Here is an 18,449-nt window from a genome sequence, read left to right on the forward strand (position 1 = left end):
TGGAGACCAAATTTTACATTTTTCTGAATTTTTTTACTATTTATTAAGATGAGTACAAAAAATATCAAATTCAGACCATTGAATTTTGTACCCATCTTAATAAATAGTAAAAAAATTCAGAAAAATGTAAAATTTGGTCTCCAAGCACATATTAATATGGAGAACAAGTTGAACGGTTCGGATCGACTGTTTGAACTTTGAAAATAAAAATATGTTCATTTTACAAATAGGTCCTTGTATGCACAGAAGCATTTGCCATTTTATAAATATTAACGTTTACTTAAAAATAAATTATTTTAAACAAAGAGTCGTCAGTCGTGAACCAAGTGCTACAGATTAACCAAGCCCACGTTTGACCATTGGGCTGAGATCGAGCCCATAAAAGGAATAGTACTAAGGCGGGAAGTAGGGTAAAAAAAAACGCGGGAGAGCGTAATCCTGGTCTCCCTCCCTCTCTCGACTCTCGTACGTACTAGAAGGAATGTTAGCAAAATGGCGCCGAAAAGGAAAAATGTCGAAGTAGAAGAAGAGGAAGAGGATGAGGAAGAGGAGCTCGCTTTTTCCAGGAATTATTTTCTTGCGAAGGAAGTCGGATCTTCCTCTGGCAAGCGATCTGCCGCTAGGAAGGTCTCAGAGATCAATCTAGTCGATGAGCAGGTTAGGTTTTCTCGTGTTGCGCATGCTTTACTTCTATTTCTTTTACTTCTTCCTCAATTTGTTCATTGCGCCCCAAATCTGGGTTCTCGGGGGTTTGGAGAGTAACGGGGGTTTGCTCTACTTCAAGGAAAAAAAAAAAAAAATTATGCGTCGCTTGTACTGGTATAGTACAATACGGACTCTTAAAAATTATCAATCTTAATTCCCGCTGACTAAGTCAGAGTATTTTTTGTTTTTGTTTTTTTGTTTTTTGTTTTTTTTTTTGTTTCGTACATAAGCTACTGATACAGGTCTCCTAATGTTAATGAAATTTGCAAATTTGATTGAAGTTTGTGTCATCAGTTAAAGATGAATTAAGTGTTATTTAGTGCATTTAGGATGGACGAAAAATTATCATATGGCTGTAGGAGGGTGTAATAGTATTCTGTACGGACATATGTAAGGATATTTAATATATATTTTTTGCATCTTTAGTAGGCATCAAGAGCATTTTCAAACTTCTAATGGAAGCCACTGATCTCTTGCAATTACACAAAAAAAGGGAAAGAGGGATAAGGATTGAACTTAAAAAATCTTTAATTTTGTTAGCACCAGTGCACCACCAATACAACACAGGACATACCTTCAAGTTCACCTCTGAGGAATGCTGATGCATGGTTGTGCCAATACTCATCCAAGCCACTACATCCAATCTGATATAAATAATTTGTTTTTGCAAATGTAGTGTTTTGGGTTATTGATTTTGTTTAGATCATCAATTTTTAATTGAACGGCTAGGATTCAGTAATGGCAGAACTGTGCCATTAGAATGATGTGATTTACCATACCTTAGAAGAACTATTATTAGGGTCGCATATTTTTCTCCAGCTTTTACAATGCTACTTTTACTTTTTTGGTACATAAATCATGAATGCAAAGAACAGACATTAATTATTTGTTAACTGCAGTTACTGAGAGCATCTTTATCTGAAATACCAGCAAAGCATGAAAAAGAGATAGGATCTCTTCTGGAAAGCTACAAGAGTCTCTACTCCAATTGGCTCTTTGAGCTCAGGTAAGGTAAATTTGATGGAGCAACAAACAGAAACCCAAAAGAGCAAAATTATTTCTTGGCTACAACAATTTCTATCTTTTCTTGCCTACAACACTTTCTTGGCTGCAAATCAAGTGTAGAACTAGGATGTTCTTAAGTTCGCCATATCACTTGGTAAACTTAACTTCAAAACCTATCGGGTTGACTTCAAATGATGAATACAAATCATCGAAACCAATCTACTTCACGAGTGATGCATTCACATATGAAATATATAATATATTGTAATTAACTTATAAATAATCTTTATACTAAATTAATTAAAATTTGACATGTAAATGTATCACTTCTGCAATTGAGCGACTGAGAAGATATTCTAGTTACTTTTGATATGTGCATCCCTAACTAAGCCATCTAGTTCCGACACCCAAATTAAGCTAAAGCCAACAAAAGATGATTGGTATGTTAGTTTTCAAGTTTTGTAGCATTATCCATGAAAAGATCATGTAAATTCCATTTTTAGTTACATGGACATCAATGCTAGTATCCATTTAATTGATATATGATGCCGTTGATAATGACATTTCATTTGGGATCGATGTCTGTTTTACTTGTGCGATATCATCCACGCTATTTGCAAGGCTTAAATGATGCTGAGATGGACCATTTGTGTAATTTACCTTTCTTATATTGAATGGGAAGGCTGAAGTCCCACATCCATATTTGTGCCTAGGGCTTGAATTTGTGATTCTTGGAAGCAATCCCAGTACCTTACTAGTTGAGCTACTAGTCCATTAGCTATAACATATTAACTTCATTTTTCTTTAGTTATTTGATGCTACTCTCAAAAACCCAAAAGATGTTGAATGTTAGACCGTTTGGTACAAATATGAGAGATGGCAGGTGTTATTTTCATAGTACTATAATACTAATGTATTAATACTATACATAATAATTTTTCCTTTGGCAAGTTTTTCTCAGTGTTTATCTGTGTGGTACCAGTATAAAGGTCAGCCCTTGCATACATGAACTTTTTGAACTCCCAACAGCATAAACTGTCAACTATTTCACTTTACCTTGTTTTGGTAGTAAATAAACTTCTGACTATTTGTATGATGTATCTTTATAGAGATCCTAGCTTGTCTCTTAATTTTGTTATTTTTGTGTGGCTTGGTCGATATAAATGAATGCATATGAATTATCCTATCTCTATTTTAATTGGCGACTTTTTTTCCATTACAGATGTGGCTTTGGCCTTCTAATGTATGGATTTGGGTCAAAGAAGACATTACTTGAAGATTTTGCCTCGAGTACTCTAATATCTTATACCGTGGTTGTTATTAATGGTTACCTTACATCTGTTAACCTAAAGCAGGTACACTCACTTTTCTGCACCATCAAATTTCATTATTTTTTTTTATTGTCAAAATATAGGTGCCATTCTTCTAGGTATGGTAATATGTGCATTGGTACTTTACCATATGTAGTCCTTCATTTAGCTATTGTTTCTGGGGCTTTCTCCTTGTGCAAAAAATTATCTTTCATGAAATTTGCACCTTGCACCTAATATTGGTCATTGCAGACTTGCAGTCAATACCCCGATGTTTTCTGCTTATCTGCAAATAACTGCCTAATGAAACTACAGTTAAGTGAATAAAAAGGACTAAATTGCCCCTACATATGAATACAAAACTCATCATATATTCTTCGGCTGAAAAATCTGATTTTTATTTTGCAACTTGATTTTAGGTGTTGCTTATGGGGTTTGGGAAAACTGCAATACTGCATTTCCCTTTTCTATAAAAATTAGTACAACAGCTATTTTGCAGATCTCTTCAAATTTTCTGGGTCTAAGTAGCAAATACAATAAATATTAGATGTTCATTTGCTTGTGTGATACAATATTGGGATTTTTTTTATTTATTTAGAAATAAACAAATGGATTTAGACCAAAAAAGCACCGAAGGGACTGAAAAACAGAGGGTGGAAGCATGCCATGAACCCATGAACCTTAAACCTAAACTCTCCACCCTGAACCTTAAACCTAACCTAACCTTAAACCTTAAACCTTAAACCTAACCTTCTGAAAAACCGAAGGTGCTTGTTTCATTTCAATCCATTTGTTTATTTCTAAATAAACAAAAAATCCAATATTGGGTGTTTTTTTTTGCTAGTTTCGTTCTAAGTCATCCTAATTTTCCAGGTTATGACTACAATAGCTGAGATTTTATGGGAACATTATAAATGCAAAGGCAAAACATCTAAGAAGCAGCACACACAGCTTCCAAGTGGGTCCAAATCCATAGACGAGATCATCACATTCATAGATGACATATCAGATGATTGTAACTGCTCAGTGTGCCTCTTAGTTCATAACATAGATGGGCCTGCCTTGAGGGACCCTGATTCACAGCAGCATCTTGCGAGGGTTTCATGCTGTTCGTGCATTTATTTGGTTGCGTCTATCGACCATGTCAATGCACCTTTGTGTAAGCTTCAATATCTCTAGTACTAGGATAATTTGCAAAACAGAACTTCATTTTTCTGAAATTCAGAAAACCCAATTCTTTTCCTTTTTAGAATTGCCTTCCTTTTCTCTTTAATGATGTGGTTAAGCACAAGAGAAGTAGAATGCACCTTTGGAAATGGATGGGTTATTTTGCAATTTCACGTGTTAAACTGCAGGGGCCTTTAACAAGTTTCTATTAATTACATGTGACTTTCTACTCAGTGTGGGACAAGAAGATGGTGCATACACAATTCAAGTGGTCCTGGCACCATGTACCAACCTTTGTTCCTTACAAAATTGAAGGTCTATTTAATCCCTTAATACTCTCCAGCTGCGGCCATGTACAGACTACAAAAACTGCCTTGGTGGTGCTTCAAAGCTTGACCCCTAATGCACAAAGTGTTTTCAGAGTTTTAGCTGAGTTCCAATTAGCCAATGAAAAGGAAGAAGGCAAGTCAATTCTTACTGCATAAGCTTAATTCAATTAATATTCAGTTTACTCTCAGAACAACAGAGTTGAGCCTAATAATTCTGAATTGGCCAGTAATCTCCAGGTCTCGTACTAGCCCAATTTGCTACATTAACCTTACTTGTGCAATTAATTCTCCGTTAAACCATCAATTAGCATTTTAACATGCAGCTGGGCAATTGAGCCTCAACTGAACCTATCAGTTAGACCTGAAGGGAGCAAAGAAAGGCTCAAATTCTACCAATTTTGCTCAATTGAACCATAAAAGTGTTCATTTAAGCATCAGGATTCACTTGATTGATCCTCAATTGAGCACCAAAGGCTCATTCGAGCAAAATTTCCCTCATCGGCCTTCTGAAATACTAAATTCCCCATTAATTAACCCTGAATAATTGCAACCAGTTATCCAAATTTTGCTCAAGTAAACTCATTGGTTTATTATAATTAGGTTGAATGGTGTTATGTTACGTTCAAGATCTATCGTGACTCTTGAGCTGGACTTGGAGCAAGCCATATTTTTTTTATAAAAAATTGTCTATTTAAGCTTCGCTACCCAATTTAGCCCTACCTGCAAGCCACCGTTAGTGGAACACTGAACTAGCCAAGCAATATCAAAGATACAGAAACAATCAGATTGCAAAGTATTATTCTTTTTCTCCTCTGCTTTAAAGACAGATGCTCTGATGTTGTTTTACCTTTATCAGGTATGCATGTCAGCGAGCTGTATACCAAGTGCCGTGAACAGTTTCTAGTGAGCAGTCAAGTGACATTGAATGCACACCTGACAGAATTCAAGGACCACAAATTGGTTAAGATGAGGCGACATTCTGACGGCCATGATTGTCTCCACATTCCTCTTCCATCTAATGCACTCGAAAAGCTGTTACAAGATCTAGTATGAAGTGAATAATTTTGTAATTTTAAGTTGACTGCTCACATCCTTTTGGATAATATAGTATCTTAAACCAGATATACCTTTTTCTTTTATTGTCGAACAGAATTGATAGTCACATTGAAATTTATAGCTATTTGAGCCGGTTTTCCATTTTCCTGTGGCTTGATACAAACTTTGTATTGCATGATTAAAGCCCCACAACTTTATTCTCAATTAATCCGCTACTAAATGACCATACAAGTATACAACTCTTAAATGAATTCACGACGGACTATTTAAGCACCTCTTATTACTCCAAAAATAGTTATACTTGATAAGCACATTATTCGTATCTCGATTCACAGAACTCGATATCTAATATACAATGTTTTCATCATTTGCTCTTTTCTAATGATCACAAGTTTGAAGTTAAATATTTTGTCAAATAAGTACAGATACAACTTTGAAATTTTATTATTTATAACAACATAAAGATATAAATAATTATATTATCAATAAACACTTTTATAAAATATAAAATTACATCTCATCTCCACTGCAGCAGGCAAGGAATGCACAATGCACTTAACGCTCCTCGTAAATAAAACTGCATTCATGTCATTTCAGCTTTTGCATATTGCAAACTTGATAACCAGAGCTACAACTTATAGACAATTGCAGTGCAAAAAAAAAAAAAATTTATTCGTCAACTGCCTTTGTTCTCATAGCACACTCAGTACTTGATCTGTTTCAAGCTTTTGAGCCAAGAAAGCATCTCGTTGAGGCCTTCTTCCAAGCTTCTAGGCTTGTAACCCAATTCCTTTCTTGCCTTTTCACATGAATATGCCCACTGACATTTCAACACCCTTACTGTCTGTAATAACAAAAGCATACTGTGAAGAAAATTTGCTTGTACAACCTTGCAAACTTCAGATTATCAAAGTACCTTACAAAATGAGAGATATCCCATGTACTACTAAAGAAGAGAAAAGGTCCAATATATTTATTTTCAGCCTTATTTCTTTCCTTAAAAATGCTACCTCGAATGGGAATTAGGTATATTTTTCTGTATTTTCATTTAGCAGCCAACTATTTCTTATGCTTCCAATTAAAACCTAATATTGCATGTCATGGGCAAATAACAACCAACTATTATAAATGAAATTAGGCTGAAAATAGAAGACAAAACCCAAATAGCATCTATTAATTATTTAATTAACAATACCTGAACCATGTCTCCACAACTAGCAGCTTTATAAACATTGAATCTGGCATATCAACCAACCTAGCTTGATTTAAGTTGAGTGCGGACTTGACAAACAGTAACTCACTAGAGTTAGAGAAAACCAATTCATTATTTAAAAGTGTATTTATCTTTTCCATTGTACAGATTAACAGTTAGGTGTTTTTAGTAAATAGCTCAAAAACTTCAGGGAGTAGACTGGTTGTCACTTGAAAAGTACTGTCATGCAAACAAAGGAATGTTGTTCTGTAGGGACACTTAGTTGTAAATTAAAAACAAAAAAGTTGAAATTAAAACATACAGGATAACTAATAAGTGGAAGGGTCCCAGTAATCCGAGAGAAGCAAACCAAAATCCAGCCATAGATTTCTATCAACCAAAGCGGGATGTGGAAAAGTGGTTTGCTAGTTTTGGTAATTGTAGCTGCCATGTCAAAAATTTGCACAAAAGAAGCAGTCTCTCCGGTCAAAAGGTATCTTTCACCCAATTTACCCTTGCGTAATGCTGCAATATGACCATTTACCACATCATCTACATGGCAAAATGAACTTATGTCATGCCCCTTTCCTATATAGCCTGGCAGCCTCCAATTAAACCTTTCAATCAACTGTAGAAAAAAAGGGTAAGTTATGGAAGCTGATCTGAAACATTTAATGATTTATTATTATTATTATTCTTTAACCCCTTTCAGTGGTTACAGTACTGGCGAGTACTACAGAGGTAAACTCAATAGATTTTAGTCTACAAATTATCCTAAATTTTGGTTTCTGAAGGAAAAACAAACTAACCAGTACAAATAATAGATTACAAAACTTGAGGATTGGTCAGGTATAGTTTGAGACAGATAGATGTTGGTCTTATCGAAGTTCCAAACTACTTGGTGGTACCTGTCAGATATACACCCTTTTGTTCTCAATTGTTTTGGCTCTTGACACATGTTTCATTTGTGCATGAACAACATATTACAATGCCTGTAGCTTTATAATCAAATAGAACAGATCCACAAAGAAGATATACTTACAATACGTGCAAGAACATTTCCAGCAGTCAATTTGCCAGGACCATAGATAACACCTGGGTAAAGGATCACAATTGGAACTCCACTTTCGGCTGCTTTTAATGCAATCCCATCTGCAAGAAACTTGGACTTCTCATATTCTGTGCAAAATGACTTTCCATGGTGCATCTGCAATAAAAAAAATCAGTTTTAAGGTTGTACCGCTGCTAGAGAAGTGCAGTACGGCAGTTTTATTAAGTAGCATTAAATAAACTTTTAGAAATTTGCTTGAATTTACTGGTGGTACATAAGGGCCTTTTTTTTTACAAACTTTTGACAGTACAATAGTTCACGGTTTTTGTTGGAATGTCTCCCAGGGGTTTGTCAACCTAGTAAGAATTTGCATCACCTTGCTGCTATTTCAAACTTTGTCACATAACAGTTTCGTTTTTTGAGAATTTTTGTAAATGCTAGCAAAAAGTTAAGGAAAGAAAAACCAGTGTGTAGAACTTTGATTTACCTGTTTCTCGTCTGCAATTGATCTATCTGTCGGACCAATTGCAAAATAGGAAGAGGTATATATTAACTTCTTCATTGTCTCCGTCTTTGCAAATGCTTTTAAAACATTCTCAAGGCCCCCAACATTGACCTACATTTTTGAATTGTAAAACAAAGAAAATATAATATTTTTATTAGACCTGGTTTCTCTGGGTAATTAAGCAAATACACTGCATATGGAAACTCCAAAATTGGTACTCCTTTCGCACTTGTAATTGACTAGGAAAGTGACAACAAAAAAATATCAACGCCTTTTACCAATTCTTCACCCAACTAGGCAACATGTATCAATTGCCTCGGCCTAATTTAACCCCTGAAATCCCTGAAATTTGACTTAAAATATAGTCCAAAACTAACGGAGTAAAATCGAGAGGGGTCGGGAAGCCACGGTTCGACTAGCGCCGCAACATGAAATAGCGCCTCGCACCCGTCGCACGCCTTCACGAGCGATTCCAGATCTGTGATATCGCCATAGACGAACTCCAGTCCGTGCGCCAGCTCAGCTCCGCCAGCTCTGGGACGAAGGGAGCTTAGATCGCTACTCCGTCGCACCAAGGCGCGCACGGAGTAGCCCTCCGCTAACAGCGCCAAGCACAACTTTCCGCCTAGGAAACCTGACGCTCCGGTCAGCAGTACTTTCATGCCTGGTTTGGTCGATATCCTGGACTGCTTTTATGGAGAAATGAACCAAACACCAACTGTGCTTCGAAGTTGACCTGATTAAGTGTTGACTTCTCTCACGATTAAATATTTTATGGAGAATTTCATATATATATATATATACCGCTCAAAAACCGTGAAATTACGTATTATCAAATTTCTATAATTACATATTTATCATTTAAAAATCTAATAACTCACATATTCACCAAATTAATCAAAAAATAAGACTAATTAAGTTCAAGATTATATAAATATAATTAATAAGTTATTTAAACTCTCATCATCCCGTCTCTCCTGCTTAAACTCAGAGAGAAGAGGTAGCATACTCAGATTTAAGGAATCAAACTCCGACTTGATCGTTTAAAAACAAGATAACCACTCCAACTTTTTCAACAAAATAACTCATACTGAATTCGAGGATGATATCGCAACCCATTATCAAAGTAGTAACTGAGTTTGAGAATATGTGTTTTGTTATTGACTCAGTTTGGAATATCTATTTTTAATATTTTTATATTGGATATAAAAGAGAACGGTTCTAAGCAAAGAAAAAGATGGTGCTAAGTTAATCCTTGATTAATTATAGTTTTAAGAAAATTAAACATAATTAATATGAGTTTTGGGTATATACTAAAGTTATATTGGGTAAATATGTGAGTTATTAGATTTTTAAATGGTAAATATATAATTATAAAAATTTAGATGGTAAATATGTAATTTCACAGTTTTTTAGTGGTATATATGAAATTCTCCCAATATTTTAACAGAGTAATTTTTGTTTCACGCAGTTCACGATTATAGAATCAAAACAGTATTATATATCCACGTGCGCTGTATGAGGTTAAAACTGCTCTGTTAAATTTCCACCCAATTGAGTTTGAAGTTTTGAACTGGAATACGAATATACGAATTTTTATTAAACCATAATTAGAATAAAGATTTTTATAAAATCAATATGATTATTTTTTTTACAAAAATCATAAGGACCGAAATGACATTTTAGTCTCAGATATTTTTACATTTTTTCAAAGTATTCTTTTCTTGAAATTTGTGAAAACGGCTTGGACGAAATGTCATTTCGGTCTAAAAAAAAAAGATTGAAATAACATTTTGATTCTTATGATTTTTGAAAAAAGAAGAAGTAATTATATTGGTTTCATAAAAATCTTTTTTTCTAATTATGATTTATAAAAAAAATTCTGAATATACGATGGTTGCCGATTTTTTCTTAAATACCCTAAAAGACTAAAAGGAAATAAGAAAAATATATTGCGATTTCAAATAATTTAAAAATTAACCTAAACGTCCTACCGTGGACTACAGTGGGACGATTTGATTTTGTCTATAAATAAAGGGATAGAGACATAAAGATAGCGTTTTTGCTCCAATTCATTCCAAAATTTCATCTTTTTTTTTTTTTTTTTTTTTTTTTTGTTCTCTTTCTCTCTTTCTCTCTTTCTCCAACTGTCCGCACAGTAATTTTCATGTAAGTTCTTCAATTTTTTCGTTTTTTATATTTTTAGTCCAAAATAGTTCAGAAATTATTAAGAATTAATATAAATTGTTTGGAATAGTTAGGAATTATTTAGAAATTGTTAGAAATTGTTTAGAATTAATAATAATTATTTAGAAATTATATTATTAATTATTTTTATTTTAGATTGCAATATTAATTCTTACCGAGGTTCTAAATAGCATTTATCGGGTCATAGCGGGAAGCCTACAAAAAAACTATAGCAAATAACGAAAGCTATGCTACATAGCATTTTTTTTATTTTTATAAAAATTATATCATATATTTGTACTAAATATCAACATTATCTAAGTCTCATAGAACAATAAATAACATCAAATTAATTAAAAAAATTATAATATTCATATTGAATCAATACAAATTCCAAATTGCAACTCAAAATGTCCATAGTAACTAATATCATAAACTATCGACTTTTTTCTATTCAAAATATATTCAGCATCATGACATAATATATCTTTTTTTTATTTAAATTTCAAAATAATCTAGACATCATGACATAATTAACTATCTTAATCTATTTAAAATATTCAAACTGCCATATAGTAAGTATCATTTTGTTACTTCAAGAAATATCTTAATATATTAAATCAGAGCCTTTATTTAAAGCCCATATAAATTGAAAAAAAAAAACTCATGTTGCATAGCACGCTGTAGCTTCCTTATTTGATTTCGTTCGATGGATCTCTCATTTAATAATTAATAGTTTAATATAAAGTTTAGTGCGTCAATTGCAAAAAAAAAAATCACGGTTAATATCTAATATGAGCATTTATTTAAAGCCCATATAAATTAAAAAGAAGAAGAAAAAAGCTCATGTTGCATAGCATGCGCTACACGCTATGCGCTATAGCGGACCACTATTACCGCTATAGCGCCCGTAACTCAAATAACGCGTTTTGATGCCATAACTTAGCGTTTAGGGTCCAAAAACACTATAGCACCGCTACATTATTTAGAACACTGATTCTTACTAATTATTATAAATTATAAAAATATGTTAGAAATGGTTAGAAATTATTAGGAAATGTTAGAAACACCAAAATTAAGGTTTTAAAAACACTCGACATTGTTTGGAATAACCGTAAGTTTTTAATTAATGGTCCAGATACTAAAATTAGGGTTGTAAAAACACCACACATTGTTTAGAATTGTCGTAACTTTTTAATTAGTGGTCCAAACACCAAAATTAAGGTTTTAAAAATAGCCGACATGGTAAAAATGCCGTAACTTTTTAATTAGTGGTCTAAATACCAAAATTAAGGTTTTAAAAATACCCGACATGGTTTAGAATTATTGTAATTTTTTAATTAGTGGTCCAAGCACCAAAATTAAGGTTTTAAAAATACCCGACATTGTTCAAAATTGCCCGTTAGTGGTCTAAACACCAAAATTAAGGTTTAAAAACACCTAACATAGTTTAGAATTGTTGTAATTTTTTAATTAGTGGTCCAAACACCAAAATTAAGATTTTAAAAATACCCGACATGGTTTAGAAATATCGTAACCTTCTAATTAGTGGTACAAACACCAAAATTAATTTGTTAGTTTTAAGTCATGCCTGGAAGGCTGGAACTCGATTTGTTTGTAACGACAAACTAACTCGATATAATCCAAGACTAAAAATAATGTAAAACTAAACGATTCTAAATCCCATCCTATCCCCTTTGGCGGAACCGTGGAACGATGCCATTTGTATCGGAAAAAAAAAAAAAATTCGTAAGGGACATGTGTTGGACTTTTAGTTGGGCTATGGAAGCCCAAATCCGTATATGTCTAATTCATTTTTCTCCTTTAATCACCCAAATCTATAATTTTCCTCTTGGGTCCTTACGTCGAAAGATCCGAACGGACCGAATCCCAGTGTCTCGTATGTGGGTCAAGATCGTGCGGTTCTGATATTCCCCATTGAGAAAGTTTTCGCGTCGGAAGCAATGGGAGTTGTCCGATTAAAATCCTCCTGATCCCCTTGAGAAGAACCATGGATTATTTCAAGAATTCAAGCTCTCGCCTCGGCATGGGTCCTGGCGTCCTGCCATAATAAAAGTCATGTACCTTTCTTCAGAAGAGCTCCAACGGTCGACTCCACCATTACCGAGGCAAATTTGAATTCCAATCTTTTAATTTGTTTTGCTCCACTATTTCTCTTCTCGAGTTTCAGTATCTCTCTCTCCAACACACACATACACAGTCATTCAGCAATCAATGGCGAAGAAAAGAGCAGCTTCTTACGAGGAAGCACGAAAGAGAAATATTGAAGAGAACAAGAAGAAACTTGAAGCTCTAAACCTTCACCACCTCTCATTCGCAATTCAGAAGCCTCAACCTCCCAAAACCCCACCTTCGGTCACTAATCCCCTTTCACCACTCAATTTTATTTTATTTTAATTATTTGTATCTTTTTTTTTTTGAGGAAATTTTTTTTGTATCTTTACTTCTCATCATTTTTTCTGCTTAAAATTTTATTATCGTTCCTTTGTTTTTATTGCTAAATTGATTTCATATGTCCCTCAAAACGGGGATAATGTCCCTCATATTATTTTCTGTCATTTTTCTTAACATAATAAGTGGGAAAAATGAGTACTGATTTGGGCATTTTTGAAAAAAAATGGAAGAGAGAGAGGCATCAGATGAGATATTTGTCTTTAGAGATACACATTAAGGTTTCTTTAGTAGGGACATGCATGCATTATCTGGCCAACTTATCCATTTTAGTATCTCTGGTTATTTGTTGAGGTTTATATAAAAGTATTATGCATTATTTGGCTTATTTTAGATTAAACAGAGGAGGCCTAAAGTTGACGTCGAAGTGACACCAACAAGGAGATCTGGGCGTCTTGCTAAATTACAAGGGGCGAATTATCTTGAAGTATGCAATTTTCCCCTTTTTGTTAATTATTCTGTTGTTTCATACAATCCTTTGTTTGACGATGTCAAAACAACATTGCATGTACCTAATGATTAAAACAACATTATTTCACCACATACTAATTTAACCAGTGTGTGTGGTACTGTGGTGGGTTTGGGTGTGTGTGTGTGTGTGTGTGTGTGTGTGTGTGGAGGGGGACTGCAGGAAGATTATATGTGAGTGACAACAATTTCTGATACTCTTTAAGTGGGAAAATATTGATGTCCTTTTGTTGCTATAAGTGTTATCTATTTATAGAGCTCTGAGATGAATATCTCGCTAACTTTTGGAATATGATGAACTGTTGTTGAGGCATCTCGAATGACTGACTTGCATAGATTAGACTTATAAATTTCCGGCCTCACTAGTTACAACATAAATGTACAAGCTGCTTCTGAATAGTTGTTCTTTTTCTTTCTTATTAAAATGAGTAATCGTCAGTTTGAACAGGTTTCAGAGAAGATTATGGAGACACCAAGAAGGTTCCTCATTGCATTTTTAATCCAAATCTAAAAAAATTAATGATAATCTCCATGTATAGGAGAAAATAACACCTTTCTTCCTCCTACCCCATAGGATCATACAAGTTAGATCAGACAGGTCATATCTAATTAACCAGCCGAATATTTCCTATGAAGCAAAAGAACGTGCTCTAAGGACAGCTCAAGAGATTGAGTCACAGCTTGACCCCACATTTCCCAGCTTCATCAGATCAATGCTTCATTCGCATGTCACTAGAGGATTTTGGTTTGTATGTAATCACAGATTTGATTTTGAATAAAACTAGCAATCTTACTCATCGTGATTATTCATATTTCAGAGAGAATACGGTACCAAAATGATGGATTTTTGTATTAGATGGAAAACCAGCTGGTACACCCAACTGGCATGATACCGTGCAAAATATATGTACAAACAAATCCCCTTTTTTCTTTCTTATATCCTTTTGGAGGGGTGAAATGGTTAAAGATGGATATTGGTATAAGACCTGACTGGTATGGAACAGATACTATGATCATGTAATTTAATCATCTATTAACCATTCTTCAGGGCCTTATAAAACAATTCTGCACAAGTCATCTCCCTAAATATGATTGCACGGTGACTCTAGTTGACGAACAAGGAGATGAATTCGATACCAAGTACTTTGCTGGGAGAACTGCTTTAAGTGGTGGGTGGCAGGGATTTGCTGTGGCACACAAACTAATAGACGGCGATGCATGTGTTTTTCAGCTGATCAAGCCCACTACATTCAAGGTAACTATTTTTTGGTCATTTTACTAATGACCAAGTCATTGAACACGTGGCCATTGTTTGCTCAAGTTTAAAAAGGGAGTTTCTTTTTACAAAGAAATGGATGCCTGGGGTATATCATGAAGTCTCTATAATTTTTTACTTTCTTGATTGTATAAGTTTGAAGATGTATTTTTTTTTTCTCATTGTTTTTCTTGTCTCTGTTTCAGGTTTATATAATTAGAGCCATTAATCATGACAGTAGTTGACGTAGAATTGTAATAATACTCTAAATTTCGGTGCAAGAGAAATTGGTGTTTTGGTATTACTATTGGGTTGCTCAGAACCAGAGTATAACTTTTCCCTTTGTTCTCGTCTTTTTTTGGGAGTAGAGAGTTTTAACATGCATTTGACCTTTTGTAATTTGTTGATATCAGATGCTAATGCAAACTCTATTTTTATGAAGGCAAAGAGCATGGCTCTGAAGCTATCATTAGACATGCTAGATTTATTAACAGATAATACATAAAAGACAATAACATTAGATATTACACACATTAGACCATCTTTCTTTCATGGAGAAATCATACTCTTAATTTCTGGTTAGAGAGAAGTCAAATACTGCTCTCCCAATTTGAGGTCTCTATGGCTCCAAATTATTTCCAGTTGTCCTGAAAATATAAATAATTATGTCACCATATTTTAAATCGAAAACCAATTCCCAAATATATAAATTACGTCAGAAAAATTGCTTACTTCATGTTAAGCCCAGATTTATTTTTCAAACTGTCTGGGATTTTGCCCGAAAGGTTGTTGTTTTGTAGGAATCTGTAATTATATAACAATTTGTCTTATAAGTGAATAACATGGTAGAATAAAAAATTGATGTCACTGGTGGAAAACTTGAGGTCTTTACTGCACTATTTGGTATGAATTGAACTTTTTATGATAGAAGTACTCACAACTCCTTCAGATTTTCAAGCCCACCAAGAGATGAAGGGATTGATCCGCTGAATTGATTATCATCCAAGTGCCTTCACATTAATAAATAAAAAGTTAATTGCTTGTTATTCACCGTTAGTGTCTTTCTTCAAGAGAATAATTTTTATGATAGAAGTACTCACAACTTCCATTATGATTGTTGTTTTTGTTACTGGTAGTTCTTATCTTGCATGCAAATACAACAAAATTAAAAAGCAATGTTTGTTTTGTAAGATAAATTATTAGAGAATAATTCTTATTAGCACAATCAAGAGATATAAGAGTTTTCTCCTTATCTCTCTAATTAATATTCCTTCCAAATATTGCCTAGGAGACAAGGAAAATTGGAAATGGAGAGTTTAAAATCTTACAATGCCACCAAGTTCTTTAGATTGCTCATATCTGGGATAGGACCAGAGAGGTTGTTCCCACTAAGCCGACTATGATAATAGAGATGAAAAAGTTACAATTGACCAATACCCAAAAGTAATTGCTTTAGTTAAATATATTAAAATTTACATACATGCTTTGGAGAGCTGTCATGTTGGCAATTGAGCTAGGCAAAAATCCCGACAGGCCAGCATCTGTTAGATTCCTGCCAAAGAAACAGAAACACAGTTGTTCACAGCTAGTCCTCGTAGAAGCTGATGGAAATAATACTTGGGTACACGGCCTAAACTTACAATGACTCAACTCGTATTTGATCATTCGTAGAACAAATCACACCTGTCCATGAATTACCATGTGGTGAACACGGGTCTCCACTCCAGTCTGACGGGGGGTTCTTCAGGTTTCTTGCAAACTCCTCCATTGCAATCACTGCAGAGGCAAAAGCCTAAACCGATTTCATCAAACACAAAATAACAAATCATTCGACAAATTTATGAGCAGAAGAAAGCAACAACTAGATAGGAGACCAACTACCATCTCTAGTGGCAGTTCTTGAGCCGAGGGGCTTGATCTGAAGCATCTCCCCAGCATTGATTATTGGCCCCACAGGAGAATTATTGTCAGGGGTGAGTGCAATTTGGGTCTTCCCGGACAACTGAAGCTGAGTTGCATAAATCATCACACCATCAGTGGACACATTTAATCCCTTGTAGAAATCGTTGCCATTTATGGATACGTCTAAGACGCGCCAACTCCAGGGGCTTGGGGTGCGGTTGTCTTGGAAGTAGAGAGCCACATAATAGCTACCATTTGGGAGGGATGCCGGTGGCCATTCAACCGTCAGTTGTTTTCCTCGACTGGTTGTAATGGCACTGCTCAGTGCTACCCCTGGTGGAATGTTCCAGAAATTGCTTGATGATATGTTGGAGTGGCAGTCAGCTGTCGGGTTTCCGTCTGTGAAAGGAGCCCAATATCTGTTGTATGGATCATCTGGATAGCTGTTTTAATTTTAGTTAAGCAGTTGTATTTGAAGTTTTCAAGTAAGTTGTTATTCTGGCATATGTGGTATTGGAAAGCTTGTTTCACTGAATGCATGTACAAGATTGAACTAAACAGACCCAACAGAAGTATGTCTTTTGGGATAAATAGAAAGGAACAATATCAATTGAGGCCAATATGAAGAATTATCAATTCAAGGAAATCTAAGCGAAAGGGATATGCAAACTTGTTGTATCTTCTCAGTACCTGACGATTGAACCATTTTGACCAAATCGGTTGCGAGCAACTGTAATCAGTGCATAGGACTTAAAATCCGTCGAGTTATACATTGAATCATCCAAATTCACCAATTCAAGAGCGGAGATAAATGGGCTCGAAACAGTAGCACTATTCCTGGCCAAGCAAATACTAAGTGTCTTTGAATGTGCCGCCATTATAATCTCATAGTAGGTTGACAAACCCTTTGAATAATCCTCGGTGGTGTTAACTATACTCCATCTGGTACCATCAATTATTTGATCAAATACCGGAGGTTCGTTACCACCGTCAAACTCGCCATAATAGTATGTGGTACGGATCAAGTACTTGTCTCCTTTGATAACTGGTATAGAGTAACAATATTTCCTGGCTGACGTGTCAGGGAAATACCTCACGGATGATAGTATTGGTATAAGCCCAGTTTTGTTGATGAGAGAGATGTTCCCGGTTTTAACGAACCCTTCATCTTCGATCCATTTGATACTTCCTAATGTCTCCTCCTCTGTTGATCCACAATTGATGTAATAACCTATCCACAGAAGTAATAAGCATATTGAAAAAATGTATATTCAAATACAGAAAAATTAAAGGAGGAAACTTATTACTACTTAATTGCTAAGATCACTTGCAATTATCGAACCCTAATTAATTTTTAACGAAAAAAGGTTCATCAGGAAGTATTTGATACCTCTAGGAAGAGGAAGTGCTATGGAGAAAGAGCTATAGTTAATGGAGAGAAGCCATAGGAGAAGAGAAAATGAAAGAGGAGGCATTGTTCGTGGACCAAAATTAAGGTGGTGAAAAAAACCAAAGAGAAACAATGGCCGCTGTACCCTTTGGTTTTACCTTCCTTTGCTGGGAGGTTCACTGGCAAATTGAGACAGTTAGTTGTTTCATGGTTAAAAATAGCATGAGAGAAATGGTCCACGTTGTTCCAACCTGGATTAGATTAAGATCATTTAGTCCCCACATATATCATTGACTGTCAGAAACATTACATGAAATCTTCGATCGTGTCCCTTTAAAAAGAATATTCTCATTATTTAACTGCCATTTAGATATATAAACCGTTATGCTAGCATTAGAAATATACCTAGTCACATCAATCTGATCCGGAGCGGAGATACTTCTTTGTCAACCAAA

The 18,449-nt window shown here is 34.7% G+C and overlaps 4 protein-coding genes across 5 annotated transcripts; 2 read left to right on the forward strand and 2 right to left on the reverse strand.

The window, feature by feature from the left end:
* The first annotated feature begins 441 nt into the window (after positions 1–441).
* On the forward strand, positions 442–5,692 carry ORC2 (origin recognition complex second largest subunit 2). Its single transcript, XM_078309029.1, has 6 exons — positions 442–657; positions 1,605–1,711; positions 2,933–3,065; positions 3,894–4,179; positions 4,422–4,649; positions 5,373–5,692. The coding sequence occupies exons 1-6, from the start codon at positions 493–495 to the stop codon at positions 5,567–5,569; spliced, it is 1,116 nt and encodes a 371-aa protein (XP_078165155.1). The 5' UTR covers positions 442–492; the 3' UTR covers positions 5,570–5,692.
* A 247-nt stretch (positions 5,693–5,939) lies between these two features.
* On the reverse strand, positions 5,940–9,039 carry FLDH (NAD(P)-binding Rossmann-fold superfamily protein). Its single transcript, XM_078309030.1, has 5 exons — positions 8,698–9,039; positions 8,303–8,431; positions 7,807–7,971; positions 7,087–7,392; positions 5,940–6,416 (listed from the first exon to the last, which is right to left on the reverse strand). Exons 1-5 carry the CDS (start codon positions 8,980–8,982, stop codon positions 6,276–6,278), a joined length of 1,026 nt encoding a protein of 341 aa, XP_078165156.1. The 5' UTR covers positions 8,983–9,039; the 3' UTR covers positions 5,940–6,275.
* A 3,589-nt stretch (positions 9,040–12,628) lies between these two features.
* LOC144559881 (B3 domain-containing protein Os03g0184500-like) lies at positions 12,629–15,128 on the forward strand. Of its 2 annotated transcripts, none has more exons than XM_078309034.1 (6): positions 12,629–12,883; positions 13,314–13,406; positions 13,887–13,927; positions 14,022–14,196; positions 14,496–14,702; positions 14,909–15,128. In XM_078309034.1, exons 1-6 carry the CDS (start codon positions 12,743–12,745, stop codon positions 14,945–14,947), a joined length of 696 nt encoding a protein of 231 aa, XP_078165160.1. In that variant the 5' UTR covers positions 12,629–12,742; the 3' UTR covers positions 14,948–15,128. The 2 variants fall into 2 exon arrangements, with proteins under 2 accessions (XP_078165160.1, XP_078165161.1); XM_078309035.1 differs by having other exon boundaries at positions 13,896–13,927.
* A 90-nt stretch (positions 15,129–15,218) lies between these two features.
* On the reverse strand, positions 15,219–18,140 carry LOC144559876 (putative LRR receptor-like serine/threonine-protein kinase At1g51810). The gene is made up of 9 exons (XM_078309028.1): positions 17,995–18,140; positions 17,295–17,835; positions 16,584–17,047; positions 16,343–16,478; positions 16,183–16,254; positions 16,031–16,099; positions 15,641–15,712; positions 15,435–15,506; positions 15,219–15,349 (listed from the first exon to the last, which is right to left on the reverse strand). The coding sequence occupies exons 1-9, from the start codon at positions 18,077–18,079 to the stop codon at positions 15,322–15,324; spliced, it is 1,539 nt and encodes a 512-aa protein (XP_078165154.1). The 5' UTR covers positions 18,080–18,140; the 3' UTR covers positions 15,219–15,321.
* Between the last annotated feature and the right edge of the window lie 309 nt (positions 18,141–18,449).

This window comes from Carex rostrata, chromosome 9 (genome assembly GCF_964058835.1).
Source record: "Carex rostrata chromosome 9, lpCarRost1.2, whole genome shotgun sequence".
Taxonomy (NCBI): domain Eukaryota; kingdom Viridiplantae; phylum Streptophyta; class Magnoliopsida; order Poales; family Cyperaceae; genus Carex; species Carex rostrata.